The 13,173-nt window shown below is 45.9% G+C and overlaps 1 protein-coding gene across 1 annotated transcript; it reads left to right on the top strand.

Moving 5' to 3' along the window:
• Positions 1-9,598: 9,598 nt before the first annotated feature.
• Positions 9,599-10,919, top strand: TLNRD1 (talin rod domain containing 1). The gene has a single exon (XM_009990697.2). It carries the CDS (start codon positions 9,599-9,601, stop codon positions 10,664-10,666), a length of 1,068 nt encoding a protein of 355 aa, XP_009988999.2. The 3' UTR covers positions 10,667-10,919.
• Positions 10,920-13,173: the final 2,254 nt, after the last annotated feature.

Here is a 13,173-nt window from a genome sequence, read left to right on the forward strand (position 1 = left end):
TGGGCCTGAGAAACAGGAAGCAGTTAGACCATAACTATTCATGGAGCTTGTTAAATGTAGAGTAACTGAAACGGGGTTTTAGTCAAGTACCTTTCACAAAGCTGTCCAGTAAGTCACTAATGAGGACGTTTGCTCAGTGATTTCTCATTAAATATAATGAACATCAGGTATACTATATCAGATTGCCCTGATTAATGAGGTTTTACTAAAATATGTTTCTGGTAAATTTTGTTATTACTGGATCATGCGTACGTTCACAGGAAAAAAAAATAAAGACTAAAGATTCAAGTTCGGAATGCTGGATTAGAGCATAAAATAGTTTCACTGAATTTCTACTGGGAAACATTTTCTTCGATTCTGTTTTCTCTTACTAGAACAAACCAAGCCAACTTTGACTTCCTTTAATATCTGGTGCTACAGTCAGATGTGGATCTCAAAAGTAATCCAATTCTCTTTGAAAGTGAACAAGTCGTTCAGTATATTCAGCACTGCACCAAACAACACTATACATTTCCTTGTCATACATATGAAAGCTTTAATTTGAAAGGGAGATACTTTTCATGCTTGGCCTTGACCTTGCAACTCTCTCTGTTCAGGCAGAATTCTGTGTCCAGGAAGAACTTGTTCAAAGTATGCTCTTTGTGGAGTCAGCTGCAGGACAAACACCTATTCAGCCTCTCTCTGTACTCTGCTGTTCTTCTTTCCCATGCACGAAACAAAAGCAACACAGCTGGAAATACAGATCATTGACAAGGGCACATTAAATTGCATTTTCTTTCTATTGAAGAACACGGTGTTTTGCTCAGAGTATCTGTAGAATCATACAAATACGCTTTTCATTGCTTAAGCATTTTACTATTCCATAACAGTTTTTATAGTCCTAGAAGCTAACCCTGTTACGATTACAATACAGAACACATCCAATAATAGATGGCTACTTTCATGACAGATGGCAAAAGTAAGGTGTTTAAGGCTTTATCTTGTAGCTTAAAGTCCCATCTAGTCATGCCAGGTAATGTCTCAATGTGGCTGTCATTTTTGCTTCTGCAACACGCAAATTTTATTGGTAAAACTTTCAATTATAAAATTACATCTTATCAGAAAGGCACATCTATCTCCCTCTGTTGATGTAAACTGTTTTCATTATTGAGTAGGGCTGGGTCAAGGTGTAATATGAGAGGATCAAGGATGTTCTAAATTTCTGTTAATGACGTTTGCGATTCTCTTTTTTTAAAAAACAAACAAACAAACCATAACCTGCATTTTTTGAACTATATTTCTTCAAAATACACTTCCCGTACCATTATTTCTTATAAGTTAGGAAAGAATATGCATATATTTTTATCTGCTGAAAGCTCTCTCATGTCTTTACTGGTGGTGGGTATTTGTGCGCAGTTTTCTATTTTACAGTGGATTCTCATTCATCGCATTTTACTTTTCTTTGCAAATATAGTACAGTAGGGTCTCAAATCTTGTCCTGTGACATTCTGTGGAATGAAACCTTGGAAAGAGCAAAGAACTCGACTTCCCCAAGGAAAGGGTAGCACCTTGTTGGAAGGACATGTAGACAATTAAGACATTAAACTAACAGGAGCAGAAGATCAGCCCTAAGCATGCAGGAGAATGAACACGCAAGGGCTACTTGCTATCAACAGATGCTGTGTCTGGAAGAATTAATTCATTTTAAGAACTCTACTAATAAGAAAGGATGTTTAATACTGGCTCAGACGAATGAAGTGTTGCGAAAGGCAGCCTTTTAGTGATTACTTTGAAAATCTAAAATGATTGAGGTCTGCTGCACGGCTGTGCTCTTTATACAGCCTGATGGGCACTAGAACTGCTTTTGCACTTACTGGCTTAGTGAAGGACCAGGACAACTGTTGTACATTTTACAGAATGTCAGGATATTCTGAGTTACTTTGAGTACAACATTCAAAATGAATGTTTTCATAGGTCAAATTATCTTCAGTACCCTAAGTGTTCCCCTGCAGAGACAATCTAATGCATGAGCTGTCATGCAAAGACAGTGCAAGTGTTAATTCAGACCTCTGAATGCAGTCACATTCGGAGAAAAACTTGAAGAATCAGATCTGAACATGTTATCTTTAAAAACAAGAATATTTCTAAATCTCAAGAAAGAAAAAAATAAATGCTTTTTAATACTGTTACTAGCAGCATACCAAGCAAAACATGCTGTCATCTAGAGCACAAACATTTGAATGATTCCGAATCATTTCCATCCTCAGATTAATTTCATGCATAAAACAAGCACACTCACTTGCCATCTATCAAGAGAATGCCGATTTTGTTCCAGACCTTGAATTCCTGGGTCGAATTTGAAAAGCTAAGTGTTTAATTCAAAATTCTCCCAAATTAGAGGTTAATTATTATGGTTTGGGCAGGAAATTCTGATTCAGGTACTAACCTTGAAATTCAGATTCTGAATTCAGTAAGTCTTTACCATAAATTTGTGTTATCCTGTGCATGTGCACTTTTGAAATTAACACTTAGTGACTGAATGGAGATGGTTGGCAAACCATCATAACCAATTCAGTTAGCTTTGTATCGTTACCTGTCTGATCAGGTTTGGGGAGAGGGTGCGACGCCTGACTGTCTAGTCAGCCGCGATAAAGCTATACACTGTAATCCTTAAATTCAGAAACTCCACAGAATGTTCCTGTTAATACTCATCTTACTGCAAGATTTGCTACAAATTGCTGGTTAAAACTATGTACTGGTTACACGATTTAAAGTTACCCTATTAATAAAGGAATTACATTAAATCGATGTCAAAGAAGGTTTACTCAGTTCCCACAGGAATTCCATTTATAGTCTAATTTCCACAATCTAAGTGAAATTAATTTTGTAGTCCCAATTAAATTTTAGGTTTACAGGTCAGTTTTGGCACCTACATCTAATGTAAGTAATACACTACACGAACTTCTGATGAGTTAAAGGTGCCAGACTTTAACCAGTAATGATCAATGGCTCTCCTCATAGAACACATGGGCACAATGAGAAAAGTGTAGGATCAGAGACTCCTGTGAAAACATCTATTAAAATTAGCTCATGATATGTATTTAAAAAAAAAAAACAAACAAAAAGTGGGGAGGGGAACCTAAGCCGTTCTGTAGAGTTACAGCTGCAGGACAGAACATACTACCAAAAAAAGTGCAATTCAGGAAGGGTGGGCCCTTACACGTTTTATTCAAAATACTGTGTTCTCCTTTGATCTCAAAAAAACCCAATGCAAAACCAAACCAAACCGAAGAGTCTGAAGGGAGGGTCTTGGATGCCTGTTTTTGCTGGACCATTCTTACCAATAGCATTTACCACTCTTCCATTAAGTGCTTCTGAGTTTCAAGCCAACTGACCTACAAACTTGCACCTGGCCCTTCCTGCCAGCTCCGGGGAGGGAGAATGGACACAAGGGCCTGTGTTGCCCCTCGCTCTCTCCTAGTCACTGGCCTCATAAAACATCAGGTGTAGGATGGATATCCAAATGCGTAGATGGTAGATCAGAACATGAAGCAGAAAGCCATTATTGGCTGTAGCAACATAAAAGGTCGCGCAGCCTTCCATTCCGTGCAAGAGGAGCTGCGTTTTCTGTTTCATAAAAATGTCTGTTTTCCATGTCAACGTATTAAATATCCATGGTAACAGCAGGGGACAACCAATCGATTATACATGGTAAGTGGGGAAAAAAACAGTGCAATAAATGGTGAATAAAAAGAGAACAAAATAAAACCCACTTTGGCTGTATTATCTTTCAGTTGAGCAACAGGAGCTAACCAGTGTTTCAGACATAACTGAGATGCTTACATTACTGATAGCTGAGTAATTTATTTTTTCTTACCTTTGATATTGCGTTTTTAACTATGCCATATTAAAAAACCCACCACAGCAAGGTTAACCCTGTCTGTGAAAGCCCACCTATTATTCTAAAAGCTACTTATTTATACACAAAATAATTTTCAAAGAAAGCCCAAAACTTGTGACTGTGTTTGCATTTTGCTGTCACAAGTGACCAGTTAACTGTTCCTCCAGATCTCTAGCTGTCTTTTTTCGCTGCACGCAGACCAGTTCTCAGGTTGCATCCCTAGTGTATCACCTATGATTACCTCTGCAGACCTGAGACAGACCTCGCAGTTTTGGTCTCTCGTGAAGTAATGACTCTAAGTCCTGACCACAAAACACTTACTTAGCACCAAACCACTTTAGATAAAATAGATCTTAAAAACAATAAACCAGTCAACACGCTTGCCTTTCCTTCCGTATGACTTACCAGTTCATTGCTGCAGAGAGGAAGGTCCAGCTTCTTCCAGCCTCTTCTGCAAAGTCTGGCTCTGTGTTAAATTATTTCTTCTGTCTCTGCCAACTTTATCCTCCTCTGATTTTTAGTTCTCAGCCCGACAAACCAGCTGCATCGCTCAGAATTGGAGCTATCGTCTTGTAATTACCACCTCCTGGGTTTAGTCACATATTGCTGACACAGGGGAACCACTGAATTGCCTTTTATTCCTTCATCAGCTAGCTCCCTATTAAGTTAGATCGATACATCTATACAGGAAAGTAATATAAAGTCATCTGACCCATTGTATAGTAACTTCCTCTCACCAACCTGGCTGTATACAGTGTTCATAAAATTATTACAACTTGGTATTCTTCAGCTATTACTCAACACTGGCTACACTGGCAAAAATCAATTCCTCCGTCACAGAAGAAGATTTTACTAAGCAATAAAAGGGCCAAGTCCTGTCAAATGATTCGGGAAAGAAGACTTCAGCCTCCAGTTTCTGTTGTACTAAGCACAATGCAAAATAGAGATCAATGTGACGAAAGAAGAGCTCATACAAGTAAGCCAATCTTCTGTACACTGCTAAGCCACATTAAAAAGCCTTTTAATCCCATGTATCTGACAATGCCTGCTGTTTTGAACCCCAGAGAGTTACTTCATTCAGACTCGGTCAGTGAAATCTTTTTAAAGCCAAGCACGGCCGCCTGATATTCATGTTTCCTAAGTCTTTACACCAGTTCATAGAGCTGCCCAAGTCCTGCGGGTCACCTTTGGACTCAGCAGCCGTGAAAAAAACGGGTACACGCACGTTCTCCTTGAAAGAGATGTGCAAAAGACTCATGAAGGATATACCCACCCCAGACATCACTGAGTAAAAAGTTCCCTCCTAAACCACACAGATACATCCACTGGACCTTTAAAGCATATAAGCAGCTGATCCTCAGTTTTACTCAAATTACCAGACCCAAGAGAATCTGCCTTTTAGAACAGGACTAAGTGTTTACAGTCAAATAATAAGCATGGTAAACACAGACTCTGAGCGATCTTCAACGCAGCCAGGCCAGGCGTACTTGAAGAAGGCTCTAACGGGCAGCTGCTCCAAGAAACACCTCTTCCATGGTGAACATGACCAATTAAGGTGGTATTTTCTACATTGTTTTTTCAAACGGTAAACCAAAAAGGGACAGTCATGTCACTCTTCATCATACGTTTCATATGCAGAAGAGCTGAACCCCTGGGACTGCCACTGGAGCAAAATGACATTTGGCAAGATTGCCTTGGAGACCGTCGACAAGCAACACCTACTACATGACAACAATTATGAGGTTTGCCCCTTGCTAATACTGAGGCTGATAAATAGTGGATGTCTTTTGGATGGATTAAAGGCGCTCAATGTTAGCTTTATATTATAGCAGTTACTAAGAGCTTTGGTGGCCCTGTCACCTGCTAGAAACTGCCATGGGTTGCAGCCTTGCTGTGTTTCTGGTGTGGGCAGCTGGGAGGCTGGTGGAAGAGCCACAGCAGGAACTGTACAAATCAAGGATCTCTCCTCTTTGCCTTTGGGAATGACCCAAAGCATCATGGCAGGCAGCGGCATCTAAAAACGGAAAAAATTATTAGGTCATTTAACGCCTATTCTAGACAGGAGTGAGACCTACGTTTGCTAAAATGAAATCTTTCAAACCCTAATTAAATGTAGTCAATCCTCATTAAAAATAAACTAGGTTAATATTTATGAGAGGCATTCCTCGTGCTACATAATATCTCACTGCCTCATTTAAGGACCTATCTGGAAATATTTTGAAATACAATTCAGCTGGCTTCTGCTCCCCATTGATTTCTACTTTTCAGACTATTCTGAAATCATTCCTATTTATAGTTTTGAAAACGAGTTGCTGGCAGTAAGCCAAAATTGTTTAGGCCCAAATCATGACCTTCCTTTAAAATGCTATAATCTGCCTCAAGTAAACAGAATTTCTTTCACACTCTTTCTGTGAGGAGGGATGGGTGGAGAACTGCCATATTTTCGACACACCCAAAGACCAGTATCTGCCCCTTTCCTCAAGCCTGGCTCTACAGCAAGGGCTCCCCCCTCAAAAAAGCGTGCATCCTGTTAACCCTCCACTTTCAGATCTGTAGTCAATCCTGTTCATGTCCCTTCCTCCAAGTCTGTAGAGAAGGCCAATGGTTCCTCTAGCTAACGGCTAAGAATATGTACAAATAAACTTGTCTGAAGCTTTTTAAACGTATGCAATCCATTAGATGGGCTTCGTTTGTGCCAGGATATTGTTGGATCTGGCGTGCCAGTGAACAGTCTGGCCAACTTTCATTTATTTCAAGGTCACTTATACCCCTGCAGTAGTATAAACGTAGCAGGACGTTAATGTAACTGTGAATTGGGACAAATGTATTTCTGGATTTCTGTAGTCTGCTAAATGCATTGTAAATGCCTAGAATTAAGAGGCTAACTTAAAAAGGAAAGCCTGATTGAAAGGCACAAAAGAATGTTATTATTTAGCTGCAGCTTAAGCTGCAGTAAAATATGTAACAAATGTAATATGTGGTTTCAATATGGACTCCGATTATTCAGGATTATGTTGATGGAGATACTGCGTAACAGGAGAGAATGTGATGTCTGGGACATAAATATTCTCATCACCATCATTTACCAAACTATATATTCCCTTTGGAAGCATCCCGGGCAGCATTAAACCCATCTTTTTTATAACTTGTTCCAGCCCAATTAGTAATTTTAATTTTATTATTGTTTAATGGCATTTACTTCAATGCCTCAGATTTACTGAGCATCACATCTCGCTTTCAACAAGAATCGTCTAATAAAAGTTCTTGGTGTGCTGCAGAATGGAAACAGGTCAGAGGAGAAAGTCTTCTTTGCAGAGGCTTTCCGGACACAAAGTGGGCGTCAGCAGGTTCACATCTTCCCTGCTAAATTCTAACAAATGGTAACCAATCTTCAAAACCAATGGCAGAAACACGAGCAAAACATACCAAATTGACTTTAATTGGCTGAATAAATAGGTCAAGAGCTGTGCTGAGGGAAATAAGTCCATATAAATAAAGATGCAGTAATACCCTCTAGCATATTTATGGCACCCACCAATTATGGCTAGCAAAAGGTTGGGCTTTTTAATGACATCAAAGCCAAGCCAAGCTAAGCCCCCGCTGCCGGAGGGCAGATCCACCGCCTCTACCTGTGCGGAACTGTCTTTGATCCATTCCCGTACCGGCTGAAACAGGGAACGGATTCTTCTACCCGAAGCCCGACCGTCCGCGCAGGGCGCTCGGCGCCGCGGCCCCGGCGCTGCCGGCCGCTGCCCTGCGGCCCCGCACCCCGCCGAGCCGTGACAGGGACGGGAGTTCCGACCGGAACGTCAAACTTACCTGGCGGGCTGCCCGGGGCTACGGGCTGCCCGGGGCTGCGGGCCCGGCGGCCCGCCGCGCCGCGGGAAGCGGCACCCGGGACGCCCCTGCCCCGGCGGGCCGGCGGCGGAGGGCGGATTCTCTCCTCCCCGCCGCGGCATCTCCTCCGTCTCCGGTATCCGACTGCACGACGCGCTCCCGCCCAATCGGCGGCCGCACCAGCCCACCCGGGCTGAGCTCATCCGGCGGCCCCTCTCCGGCTCCCTTTCACTTTCCTCCCACCGGCCTCTCCCTCCCCCCCTCCCGGCCCCGTTATTTATTTATTTATTCATTCATCCAGCCCTCTTTAACCCCGCGCCCGGCGGGGACGGCGTCCGCCTCTGGCCGGCGGGGCAGCGCGGCTCCGCGGGGACGCGGCGGCCGCCGATGCCGCGGGCCGGTGCCTCCGCGGCCGCCGGGCGGGCGGGCGGGCGGTGCCGGCCGCGGCTCGGCGCTGCTGCCCCCTCCGCCTGGGAGGAGCGGGAGGCGGCGGGCGTGGAGCGGGGCGGCGGGGGGAGGGCAGGATTTAAACGAAGGGCGGTGACACCGCACAAAAGATTTCGATAGGCTTAAGTGAGGTTACAGCAAAGGCAACGGGGAGGGGGGAGCCTCCCTGAGAGCCATGCAGCGTCTGGCTGGCAGATCCGCCGCAGCCGCCTCTTCCCAATAGTTTGTCTGAAAGCCTGAGAAAGGGAATTTAAAAGAAGATTTCCTTCCTCCCTCTTCTTCCTTTTTTTTTTCCTCTTTTTTTTTTTTTTTTTTTTTTCTCCTGGGAGTTGGCGACTCAGCCAGAAAACATGGCAGGAGGAGCGCAAGGCCGGGCGGGTCGCAGCATCCGCGGCTGTAGCCCGAAGCCACCACCCTTGTTTGCGGGAAGAGCCTAAGTTGGTGCGGCGGCGGCCACAGCGGGAGCCGGGCGAGGAGGGGCCGGCGGCGCCGAGTCTGCGGGGCCCTGGGCGAAGGGGCATGGACCGCGGCGGAGGGGAGCGAGCTCGCAGCGGCCGCGTGAATGATCGAGGCAGGAAGGAGTGAGGCAGCGGCAGAAGGAAGGGGAACGGATCCCGCCCGCCCGCCCCCAGCACCCGGATCCGGTGGATCTTTTTTTATTTTTCCCCCCTTCTTTTTTTTTTTTTGTTCTTCCCTTCCCCTCCCGCGCTCTCCGTCCCGCTTCCCCGCGGTGCCCTCTCCCCTCCCCGGTGCGGCGGCGGGGCGCGCTGGCGGCGCGGCGCGGGGCGGCGGGCGGGCCACACCCTCCGCGGCGCTTCCTGCGAGCCGGCGGCGCGGGGCCGCGGCGGGCGCGCCGGGGGCGGCACATGGTGCGCAGCCGCCGCCCCTCCGGCCCTTGCGAGCTGCGCCCGGCTGGCGCTCGCCGACCGGAGGAGCCGGGGGCACGGTAGCAACTTGGAGGGCTGCGCCCCTGCCCCAACTCCGTGCGACTGCCGGGCGTCTCTGAGGTATTCCGTCTCGTAAAGGGAACTTTGCGCAGGATCCCGCAGCCGGGAAGCCGGAGGAGGTGGTGGAAGGGAGGGAAGCCAACGTGCGGAAAAAAAAAAAAAGAAAAAAAAACCCACAAAAAACATTTTTAGCTAAAGGATGCCGGAACGGGGCCCGGGGGCTCCCGGCGAGCGCCGACCCGCCGCGGGAACGCCGTAGCAGCGAAGGCTGGCGCCGGAGCGGGGCGGGCGCCCCGGCGGAGCTCGCTCCCCGCAGCAGCGGCAGCCCCGGCGCCCAGAGCCCTTTCTTGCCTCCCGGCGATTAATGGAATGATGTTGCGGAAAAGGCAGAGCGATCCTGCCGGGCTCAGTCGGGACTGCTCGGGCGGCGGTGGCAGAGGCGGTGGCAGTGGGGTAGCGAGCGGCATGCGAGTGCCCCCCCGGCGCTATGGCTAGCGGCGGCTCTGGCAAGTCCAGCAGCGAGGTGTCTGGCGGCGGCATCCCCAGCAGCAGTTCCCTGCAGAGGAAGAAGCTCATCTCTATCTGCGACCACTGCAAGATCAAGATGCAACTGGTGGCTGATCTGCTTCTGCTGTCGAGCGAGACCAGGCCGGTGAACACGGAGAGCCTGTCTGTCTTCGGGGAGTCCTTCGAGAAGTGCAGGGACACGATCATTGCCAGGACCAAAGGACTCTCCATCTTGACCCATGACGTCCAGAGCCAGCTCAACATGGGACGCTTCGGGGAGGTGGGGGAAAGCCTGATGGAGATGGGGGAGCTGGTGGTCTCCCTGACCGAGTGCTCTGCCCACGCTGCCTACCTGGCTGCTGTGGAGACTCCGGGCGCCCAGCCTGCTATGCCTGGCTTGGTGGATCGCTACAAGGTGACCCGATGTAGGCATGAGGTGGAGCACGGCTGCGGGGTCTTGAAGACCACCCCTTTGGCAGATATGAGCCCTCAGCTTCTGCTAGAGGTTTCTCAGAACATGTCCAAGAACTTGAAATTCCTGACAGACGCCTGTGTGCTGGCCAGCGAGAAATCCAAGGATAAATTTGCTAAGGAGCAGTTCAAACTCAGTGTCAAATGTATGAGCACCAGTGCCTCTGCCCTCTTGGCGTGTGTCAAGGAGGTCAAGACTTCACCCAGCGAGCTGACCAGGAATCGGTGCGTCTTGTTCAGTGGACCTTTGGTGCAGTCTGTCTACGCTCTGGTGGGCTTTGCCACTGAGCCCCAGTTTTTGGGTAAAGCTGCCACCATTAATCCAGAGGGCAAAGCTGTGCAAACTGCCATCCTAGGAGGAGCCATGAGTGTGGTATCTGCTTGTGTGCTCCTGACCCAATGCCTCAGGGATATAGCCCAACACCCCGAAAGTAGCACCAAAATGAGCGATTACAGGGAAAGGTTGAGGAACTCAGCTTGCGCCGTCTCGGATGGTTGCAACCTGTTATCTCAGGCACTAAGAGAAAGATCTTCACCCAGGACTTTACCGCCAGTGAACTCCAATTCTGTGAATTAACCCCCCCGTCTTCTGTTTAGATCCCAGTTGTTGCTAAAGGAAAATAATATCCCACCTCCTCACCCCTTTTTTGTATACCAAAGAATTTGCTTGGATGAGCCCAATCCTTTGATTTCGTGTGGTGAAGAAGCAGAACAGCATATTCGAACTATACGTGCTAACAAGGGTAGCCAGTTTTGGCTTCTTTTTATTTTACTTTAAAGTCAAGCAAGCATCTGCAGATAAATTTTCCCTTATTCAACAAGGTCTTCACACAAATGGTAATAACAACTGTTTAAAAGTTTTTTTTTATATTTGGGGAGGTGGGGATATCTTAAAAAAAAAAAAGCAAAAAAAAAAAAGCTTTAATCGCGCTGGGTGCGGTTTTTAAAGTTTGTCTTGTCTTGTCTTCCGAAATTTCCCTTCTAAATTTTACTGTTTGGTTGTGCAGGAAAAAGGTTACCTCAGTTCTCACTCATTTAAAAAAATGAAAAAACCCAACAACACATAGATGATGGATGTAGCTACTATTTTGTTTGTTTTTGTTTTGTATGACTTTTTTTTTTTTATTTTGCATCAAGTGTTAGGTTAGAAGTGCATTTGGTGTGTAGGAGTGGAAGGACTGGAGGTTGTGATTATGTTTTCCATGTGTTGATTTCCAAACTGGGGGAAAAGCTACTGTGAGTGTTTAAACAAACAAACAAAAAATTACACTATAACAAAAGTGATTTTTAATTTTTTTTTCCAATGTCAGTTTTTATCTTGCATGTACTGGAGTATTTATTTCATCTATTAAAATGTTATGTTTCTCAGATGTCTTTCTGTGAATCTCTTAATACTTGAATAATTGAACGACTAGGCCTGTTTGCATTGTATGTCATTTTCCCCAGGGAATGGGTGGTACAAATGTAACTGTAGTTCTAGACAGCAGCTTCAATTCAGTTCTCTTATTTTCCTAAATACTGTCCCTCCCCCAGTGCTACCCCTCCTCCTCAGGACGCGTCTGACGGGGATACGCTGTGGTTGTATTTATGGAAAGCTGGACAGTGCTGTGTGCGTTGGGATCGCTCTGTGCAGAGCGCTGGCGGTCGCTGCAGCGGGGCACAGGCTGGCTTTGTTTGTCTTTATCAGCCTTCGGTGTTATCTTGGAGAAGCTTGTGTATTTTAACTCTTGCAGATGTTGTGGGCCATCTGTCTTAAATTTGTGAGTTTCCATATTCATTTATTAGGGATTTCTTGAAAAACTTTACCCAGCTGGATAGCCCTGCTTGTTCCGGGTGTCTGCTTAGGAGTGGGATGGTTTGCTGGAGCAGGTCCTTTGATTCCTCAGGGGCTTGTGTTGGAGCTCCTCAGCACAGGTTTCTGGCAAAGCAGTTCGAGTTGATGTTGCAGATGATGGGAGAAGTTAGCTAACTTTTTCAGGCTCGGTCCACTTCCAGTTGAATTCCTTGGGAATTATGAGTGGACCTTGGGGAGTAATGCAGTAGTTCCTGTAATCACAATGATCTTTTTCGGCCTGGTCTTTGTGGACCTGTGGGTTCGGTTACCTTCTATATGTTCCATGAAAGGTAAATAGAAGAGCAGATCTTTGGGCAAGGACGCTTTGTTTGCATAACTAGATTATTTTTTTATAGGTCTTCACATTGAACAATGTTGAAAGCTATTGGAGAACGTACCTTAAAAATGTTGTTACCATGGTTTAAACCTCTAATGTCCAAGCACTGTCCTGTTTCTTTCTTTGAAGAAGTAAACCTTTTGATTCTTGGTTATGGAGCAGTCCCAGAATGTGAAAGGTCTTTCTTTTATAGCATTATTGTTTCTCTTGCACATTACTTAATTTCAAAGGGGAGTGAAACATCACTGGGTAGTGGACAAATACATGCTATTGAAAGAGACACAAGCTAAACTTATATATCCATATCTCAAGGTTAGAAAAAAATAATTCCTTGAGTGCAGTAGACTGCAGTGTTAGGTTTTGTTTATTTTTCAGTTAAACTTTTCTGACTTAAGTGAATTGTATGATTAGGACTTTTCTTTGTAAAAAATCAGTCCGAGCTCTGTTGCTCGTCAGTGCGTGATTTTCTCGCCGTGCTCCCTCTGATGCAGTATAACCCTGTCGGTGTGGGCTGCAGAGCCATGGATGTCCGCATCTGTGCAGTGTGGTGTGAAAGTTCTCTCACTGTTTTTTCATAAATAAATAAGTATGTACACACGCACCGTTCTAATTTTGACTTAGATGCTTCCACAGGTATTTCCTCTCACGTGCGCATGCACATACGTTTTTCCATCTGGATGGCAGGAACAGCTGTAGGACACCAGAGGGGTTCATAGGAGGCCAAGGCCAGCTACAGGGAGGTCCTGTGGGTCTGTGGTGTTTGCAGTTGTCTGCTCAACTATCCTTTGTATCTCCCTCCCTTGTAGCATGTCTCCGTGGGAGCCAAGATACTGTCCCAATCACCCTTCCTTCTTTTCCGCAGTTGCGCTGAAGGGGAAGGAGTAAAAAGGGATTGTAGCAAACGTAATGCTTT

This window comes from Tauraco erythrolophus, chromosome 14 (genome assembly GCF_009769465.1).
Source record: "Tauraco erythrolophus isolate bTauEry1 chromosome 14, bTauEry1.pri, whole genome shotgun sequence".
NCBI classification, from domain to species: domain Eukaryota; kingdom Metazoa; phylum Chordata; class Aves; order Musophagiformes; family Musophagidae; genus Tauraco; species Tauraco erythrolophus.

Coding starts and splice junctions, on each gene's coding strand:
- TLNRD1 (XM_009990697.2), top strand. CDS start 9,599: ATGGCTAGCGGCGGCTCTGGCAAGTCCAGCAGCGAGGTGTCTGGCGGC.